The 8,625-nt window shown below is 36.4% G+C and overlaps 1 protein-coding gene across 2 annotated transcripts in view; it reads left to right on the top strand.

Moving 5' to 3' along the window:
* The first annotated feature begins 173 nt into the window (after positions 1-173).
* LOC117112150 (transcriptional repressor NF-X1-like) overlaps positions 174-8,625 on the top strand; it is a 29,394-nt gene continuing 20,942 nt past the window's right edge. The window contains exons 1-6 of one of the 2 annotated variants that reach the window (XM_033255212.1): positions 174-1,867; positions 2,876-3,277; positions 3,524-3,635; positions 4,237-4,445; positions 5,349-5,566; positions 7,297-7,405. In XM_033255212.1, coding sequence (XP_033111103.1) covers positions 790-1,867; positions 2,876-3,277; positions 3,524-3,635; positions 4,237-4,445; positions 5,349-5,566; positions 7,297-7,405 — 2,128 coding nt within the window. In that variant the 5' untranslated portion in view covers positions 174-789. The remainder of the gene's footprint in view (positions 1,868-2,875; positions 3,278-3,523; positions 3,636-4,236; positions 4,446-5,348; positions 5,567-7,296; positions 7,406-8,625) is intronic. The other variant, XM_033255213.1, reaches the window with a different exon arrangement.

Raw genomic sequence — 8,625 nt, 5'->3', positions numbered from 1 at the left:
GTGTATAATACTGTATATTTATTTTGTGTTTATATTTTTGGATTTCTATATATTTTTAACTGGTGGCCACAACTTAAAATTTTATTCTAAACTTAATTGGCCTCCTTCCACACACTTATTCTGTAATGTACTATTATTCTTAGTTGGTTTTACTATTAAGCTTTTGTTATGTATGTTAATATGTTCATGTGTGTGGAGAAATATTAAAATTAAACAAACAAACAAACAAACAGTTCAGTGCGCTACGTTTTTGTAGCCAAATCAGTGACGACAAGATTTGTCATACTGGGTTTCGGCAATTTAAACAGGGTTTCAGCAAACTGGGTTCTCATCTTTTCAGTGAACTGGATTCAGCAAACTGGGTTTCCACAAAGTGGTCATAAAACTCAGCAAACTGGATTTTGTCAAACTGGATTTTGACAAACTGGTCGGTTACCCTACCATGACCTATGTCAATAAATTGGCTGATTCTTATTTGTTTTTGTCACTGTACGGTTTACATTTTGTAGGCCTAGTTATAGTGTGTTAGTATGGAAAGCACTATTCTAAGCCTATGCCTATTTTAGTTAGCCTAGGCCTAGGCCTATGTATGGATTCTTTTGACATGCCGTAGTGCATTAAGATAGTAAGACTGAAATTTAAGGTAGGGTCAAGTCTGATCCACTAATCAACACCTCGGATTTACGTACAGTAAGGTTGTCGTCAGTTATGTCATCTTTATTTTCTATGTTGTTAAGACATCAATTCATATATTGTGATAACTTTAGGCTTGTTTGTATTTAAGGTACAATGTCACATGATGAACAAGCTGCATATCTGGGTAATCCAAACCACGACAGACCAGAAAATTCATCTTACCAAGATACCAGCAGGACTTGGTCAAAGGAATATGGCAGGGGAAGGGGAAGAGGGAGGGGAAGGCACTGGAATCCTCCACGACAACATTACCCCATACCAAATAGTCACATGATGTATCCTGTTGATGGACCTTCTTTGTGGAATGTTCCAAGGAATAGTAATGATTTTGCTTCAGGACAGTTTGTTTATGGAGCTAGCTCTTATAATCCACAGCTCACCATGCTTATGACTCCAGAGGGAGCTGTTTATAATGGCCCAGTCGAAGGTATGCACCATTATCAGGGGTACAGGCAGTATAATCAGCAATGGAATTATGGGAGTAATGTGGGAAATCCCAGATGGAATAACAACAATCAAAGATCTGATAGAAGAGGATTGAAGCACAAACCCCATGAAAGAAGAAAAGATTCTTCTAATGTCCCATCCACTAGGAATTCTAATGATCATGAACTAACGGAGGAAAATCGCATTCAAGGTAAATCAGGAGAAGATTCTGAATACAGAACACCACAGCAGGATGAGATTGAAACCTCAGAGAAGGAAAAAAAGAATACCACTACTGAAAAAAAGAATGAATATAAAAAGGATGGGACTTCAGGAAGAAAAAATCTTCCAATGAACGGAAGAGTAAATGATGGGAGGAGACAGGATGCAGATGGGAAAAAAGTTAATGAAAATAAGCATAGAATACCAAACAGAAATAAGTTTGAGGAATGGAATAGAAAAATTGAAAACAAATATGGAAAAAAACAGACGGTTTTTAGGAAAAATGTGCGAGAAAAATATGAAAAAGAGTTGACAGAGAAAAATGAGGGGCAGAAGCAGAGTCTTGAATCGCAAACAGGAACATTGATTGAGCAGCTGACAAATCAATCGTACGAGTGTATGGTATGCTGTGACGCCATCAAGGCAGCCGCTCCTACCTGGAATTGCCAGAATTGTTTTGCAGTATTTCATATGAAGTGCATCAAACGATGGGCGAGGTCTAATATACACCAACTTGAAACAGGTGAGGAAAATGTATTCAGCAGCAGATAAAACATGGAGTGTAAACTGACAGTAATTTTACTTTTTGGAGCAATTAGGTTTTAATGGCTTGTTTGTTTTTCTTTTTCAATCATGTATTAATGTTTTTGTATTCTAAATGTTTTAAATGAAATACGATATGTTATTATAACACTACACGGCTATACAGTAGAGTGTCAGTGTAGTATGAAGATATGGTGATGGTGGGGATTGTACACAACCCTAGCCATATAAGGAGTGGGGTTGAATAGCTTAGTGATTAAGGTGCTTGCCTTTTAACCACAAGGTCTTGGGTCCGATTACAGTGAGAGCAGGATAATAGCATCACGTTATTTCATTTATTTAAGAAGGCCCTAGAATATCAGATGACCTTCTAGTATACGCTGGAAGGGTAACTATCTATAAATATGGTTTAAAACAAAAATAATAAGAAAAATAAGGGTAGGTAGGAGGGGTGGTCTGAAATGTCTCTGCACACCAAAATATCCCAATTGATTGGTGGAAATATGATAAGTTAATTTATTACCTTTACCTTACAGCCAATGAAAGGACGTGTACTGTCAAATGTTTTTGTTATTATCAGGTGGTAGGGAGCTTGCGATTAATGCGATGCTAGAATGGATTAACTCATTCATTATCTTCATTATCTGCACAATTTCAATTTGGCCAAATTGTGTCCTAGAATTCACGCGACGAGGAGAACTTAGCATTCTTGCATGCGCAGATGACTTGTTAGTGACGTCATTATGTCCTACTGCGTCATGCAATCGAAAGTCCTTAATAATGGATGAGTACTGCATCAAAGCCAATCATGACACAGGGCAGAAAGTTTAGGATTACTTTTTCACCTTTACTATCAGATACAGGTAGAAACTTCATCCATGTTATACAGTACTTACAATCTCAATTTTACTGACTTCATTGTACTGTATTGCTAATATTATAACCTTATTATTTGTATTGAAATTAACATTTTTGAAAATGTTTTAAGTTGCAGAAGGTGAATCGTGGATGTGTCCTGGTTGTCGTAGTCCTGTTTCTAAGGTCCCGTACGTTTATAAATGCTTCTGTGGTAAAATGCGAGATCCGCCACACATCCCAGGGGAGACCCCACATAGTTGCAGCAACGTTTGCAGCCGTAAGCGATCGCCAGTTCTGCAGTGTCCGCACCTTTGCAACATCCTGTGCCATCCAGGCCCCTGTCCACCGTGTCCGGCAAATGTGACAGTTCATTGTCTCTGTAAGAAGTCACAGCAGACAACAAGATGTGGTTCAGGGCATGTGTACAGATGTGAAGACACCTGTGGAAAGATGCGAAATTGTGGGATACATCAGTGTCAAGAAGTGTGTCATAGTGGAGATTGTGATCCATGTCAAGAAAAGATTACACAGGGTAAGAGAGAGAATGAATACACACTTTGTATACTAGATGGTTGTCAGTTACGACAAAAACATTTATTGGAATTTTCAAGATTTGAACCCTGCATCCAAAAATTGGAAAGTTGGCACCTTACCAGGCTTCATGCTAATTTTGCAATTGAAACAAAAAATCATACTGTACAGTATTTATTAAAATAATAAAAAAAAAATATTCATATTTATTTGTTGTCAAATTTAAAATCCTACTTGTTATTTGTAGATTGTTTTGGACAGCACACATCCAGAGATGTGGTATGCGGAGGGGAACAGGCACTGATCCCTTGTGAAGAGAAAGAAAGTGGAATATACTCATGTCTTTCTGAATGTGGAAGGTAATTGATACTGTTACAATTGTTTGAAGAAAGTCTGTCTAAATCAACATGCAATATTTGATCACATTTTGATAATGTAATATGCCAAACAACTTACAGAACATTCCATATCTTGAAAGTTTTACAGTGCTCTTTTCATCAAAATCAGATGAAATTTATTTGTGTGAGTATTACAGGCAAATATTTGATGGTTGGATCTACTCAGAACTAACTTTGAACTCTTTGTATACCTTTAGTTTAATGTTATTTATTATTCACTCTCCATGCAAACCTGTGTATAAAATATTTAATAATTTGTGAATGTGTGACAATATTAGCATATGTACTAAGATCACTAATTACTCACTGATTCTTTTTTTTTTCTGCTGTTGCCTTAAGGTGTTGGGAGCAGTTCATTTTGGATGCAAGAAACGTTTTGACTTTGTCCTTCACACTGCTACTGATCTTTTTCTAATATTGTTATAATTATATTTTAGACATATATTTCATGTTCCATTGTTTCAATGTCATGGAAGGCAAGAAAATTAAATAAGGAAGAAACTTCATAATTTGATTAATCATTAATAAGCATTAATTAACAATAATAAAATATATTTTCTAGAGAACTTGACTGTGGCTTTCACAAATGCAAAATACCATGCCATCCAGGGGACTGCGAGCCTTGTCAGCTAGGCCCTGATAAACTGAATCGTTGTCCATGTAACCAAACTCTGCTGAGCGATCTTGAAGCTCTGGTCCGGACTTCCTGCCGGGATCCTATACCTACATGCAACAAGAATTGTGGTAGACCATTGAAGTGCGGTGGAGAAAGTAAAGATACTATTTTTTTATTCCTAATGAAATATTACACATTATGTTAGAATGTTTTTGTTAATTCTATTCATCAAAATTACCATCAATATTATTAGAATTCTCATTATAATACGTGAACAACACTGTAGTCAGCATAATAATCAATATCAGTATTTTACATCATCATTATAGACACCTTTATTATTACCATCATCATAATAATGATGATGTACTATACTTAATATGACCATCATCACCAATATTTTATTAGGCCAAAATAACATGGTGTTATTTAAGCCTATATTATTGTAATATAAACTAATTTCAACCCACTAGTACATTTTCAACTCATGTAAGTAATTTCCATTCATAAATATTCACTATTTGTATAACATTAACAACTAGAGCAGTCGCTCTATAGAGTGCATATCTCCGCCCTGTGGCTGAATACAGTACCAATAATATGCAGGCTGGGTATAATGGGCGAAACTGCAGCATACCCTCAATGAAGTAATGTAATTGCCAGTTGTACTTTTTTTTAATGCTCGGGGGTAAAAATTGAGTTTCCGTGACGTTGACCTTGTTCTTTGACCTTTTCTTCTGAAAATTGAATGGTGTCTTTCTTTACTATGTACTGTACCATTGCACTATAAATTTTATGATGATCCATTCATTAGGTTTGACATAATCTTGCTAACAGAAAGCCTGACAAACAACTGTGAATAGAAGCAGGCTAACTTGGCCCCAAGTCTCCTTGGTCCAAGTCAACTTTTGGGGCCGAGTTGACTTGGGTCCGAGTTGACATGGGCCCTAGTTGATTTGGGGCCGAGTTGACTGGAGTCAAGTTGACTTGTCAGAGGTAATAATATTTTGGTTGTTACTAATTACTGTACAATCAGTATGAATTTTTTGTTTTCTCAGGTGAGCTTCATTTATGTCAATCTAAATGTCATGAGGGTGAATGCCCTGCATGCGTGACTGGAACAAGTAGCGTTAAGTGTCGATGCGGCAACCGCTTCGTTGATATAAGTTGCAAAGACCTCATTAACCTACCACCAGAAGAACAGTTGAAGTGTGATAGAAAGTGTAACAAGAAAATGCATTGCGGCCGTCACAAGTGCCAAAATAAATGTTGCATTGTAAGTTTTTGTTTTATTTCCTCCACAATATTATAAAATACTATAGGGGCAGAGATGTCTTTTTATGTCGTGCAGTAGTGTATTAGTCACCACAATCAATGCTCTATATTGAACTTTTATTGCTGGCTATTGAAAAATTTTTTACTGAAATATATGGCCAACATTCTTGATGACTTTGGGATGTATAAAAGGTATTATAAAACACCTGTATATATTCTATTAATTTAATTGGCTGAAAACAGGTCATGTGAGATTGATTTAAAATTAAAATTCATTGATTATTTGAGTACTAGTCAACGATCGTTGAATAGTACTTTTTCATCTCCAAGATTACAAAATCTTGAATGCAACCTGAGCGATATAAATTAGCCAAGCATAGGTAACCCGCGCGTCAACAAGGAGTTGGTCATTCAGAAGCCCTCACTCTTCCTATAAAATTAGAGGTTCATTTGGTACTTGGCCATTTGTACTTTTGAGCGAAGAAGGTTAGAGGAATTACTGAATGAAAGTTATGCTGAATCAACAAAAAAGTCAATAAAATATGCAGTTAACGGTATGAAGTATTTCGCCAGCTTCAGTGGTGAGGATTCAAGTCTAATATTTGCCGAACCTGATCTTGATCTATTCCTATGCTTATAGGCCTAGTTATAGGCCGGTTTTATTCTGGTCTTCGAAAGGAAGATGGGTCCTTGTATTCGGAGAAGAGCATGCAGGCGATCCAGAAAAATACATCTAGGTGTTGTGTAAAACAAATAATGAATGTTTCTTATTCGTACAATAGGGTAGAATATTCCAGTAAAAAGTGAAAGAGTAGATGCTCTATTTAACTTGGCTATGCCTTGTTGAATAGAACATGCAGTCTTTCAGTGAAAGAAATACTCCTCCTTGCACTTGTAAACATTCATTATTTGTATACGGCTTCATATGTTTAATGTTTATGTGAGCTGCTTTATACTGTAGCAAGTCATCTCTGGAAGGATGGTACTGGTTAATTTAGTTTATAACCTCTATCAACCAATATTTTTTTTAAATTTCAGATTTCCCTATATAACAAAATTACAAAAAAAATATATATAAAATACAGAAGCAAAATAATCCACAAAAACAGCACTAAATTGTTCTAGTGTCTCATCCAGGAAGTGATGATGTCACAATACAAGTAGGCCTACAATAAATTACAATAACACAGCACTGTTCAAGTGTCTCATCCAGGATACGAAGTCACAATACAAGTAGGCCTACAATAAACTACAATAACAGCACTAAGTTTCCAAATGTCTCATCCAGTTGATAATACATTTTCTACTCATACAAGAAAGATTTCACAACTGCATTTATGACAGTATTGTTACATTCTAATCATGAAACCATAGCAAGTTTTTCTATGAAATTCATAGAAAGATGGAACATTTTTGTTTTCAGACATCAAAATTATACCTTATTCAGAAAGAGGTTGGATCAACGACCAAAATCACTCCCTAAAGATGTAGTCATGAACTCAAAGAGCACAGGCTAGATCCAGTGCAGTTGACAGAGAACTATGCTGCTCTTTTGTTTTAAAGAACTCTGTGGTTCAGGGTTCAGCAGTGCCTACCACCAGTTTAGCTGACTGATCTCTTGATTCAAGGATCTCCAGTTTTCATCACACACCAAATAGCTGCATGCTAGATCCATATTTCTTATGTGTAGTTGTAATAATTGTATTGATTTCTTGCTTTTGATCTTACCAGAACACAGAACATGTCTGCATCCAGCAGTGCGGACGCTGGTTAACATGCCGACAACATCGTTGTGAGGAGCCATGTCACCTTGGCAACTGTCATCAGTGTTACAATGTCAGTAAGTTGCGAACCTTCATTTGTTTTCAGTTCTCTTGCATGTTGCTCTGTTTACCAAGGTGTGTAAAGTACACGTCAGAATGATTGTAAATACAGTAGTTATCATCCAGGGCTCTTCTTCCATTGGCTGGCTGCTTTTGTAGTGCATAGCTTATTCTGAATGGACCCTCAGCAAAATAAGTTACTGTACACACAACTTTAATGAAAAGTCAAACTGAATAATAAAGCAAATCTCAAAAGCATGTGTTATGTTTATTTCACAATAAAGTTACCTTTTTTCCTCAAATCACTCTGTCATAAATAATTGTCTTTTGCTGTTCTGAATTAATATTTGATCCAATTCAATTTGTGCTGCAATCAGAGATTCCAAGTTGAAAACCAAAAAATAGGGAGATTTTTTTCATGAAGCGATCGCCTCCTGTAGCGACGCACTGTGATGCCTTACAACGCGCTGCATAACATGAAAGTATTACACAGAATGAAGAAAACAAACAATTTTCATCAATTTGTTTACTTTTATTTAACAATTTTACATTCGTTTACACATTGCAGTTGGCCTAAAATATAAATTTATAAATATTATTATTTAGCATTTTGCTAGTAAAGCGTTCTTGGCAGCAGTCAACAAGGCTTTGCTTGGTTCATTGGCATGTTAGAGTCTATGGCTGATTTATTACATCTCAATCTATACGTGCGTAACTAGCCCTAAGGCCGCAGAGTCACGACCACCACTACACACAGACGCCCACACAACACAACACCATACAGCAGTACATACCCTGCAGTGCAGATACAGCCTAGGCCTAAGCCCTACATGTATTTCGGGATCGATATTAAAATAAACTTCATTTTTCGGAAGACTGCTTAGTACCAAAACCGATTAACTATAATTTTGTTAGTATTGTTATTAAAGAACTGAAGCTTACTTGAAAGAAAAAGTATTTTTTATGCACCGATTCTGTTCCAAATCTTCGCGGCGAAAACTTGGGCCCCATCCATTTGATTTCTGATTTCGTTGATTTGTTGAAATTTATTTACTCAACTGACAGCCATCTCATTGAATGAGGTCGGCGCTGGATGCAAAAGATCGTAACATGGAGGATAAACAATGGAAGGCGGTTCTACCACGCCTGCCTTGCCCTGGAGTTGTTATTTTGATAAACAACTTAAATAACAACTCCCTGGCCTTGTTTATGACATTTTATGGCTGAGCGAGCGCCA

The sequence above is a fragment of the Anneissia japonica genome, unplaced genomic scaffold (assembly GCF_011630105.1).
Source record: "Anneissia japonica isolate Jap-2015-1 unplaced genomic scaffold, ASM1163010v1 scaffold2707_len876726_cov182, whole genome shotgun sequence".
Taxonomy (NCBI): Eukaryota; Metazoa; Echinodermata; class Crinoidea; order Comatulida; family Comatulidae; genus Anneissia; species Anneissia japonica.
This window is presented reverse-complemented; position numbering and strand designations above follow the sequence as displayed.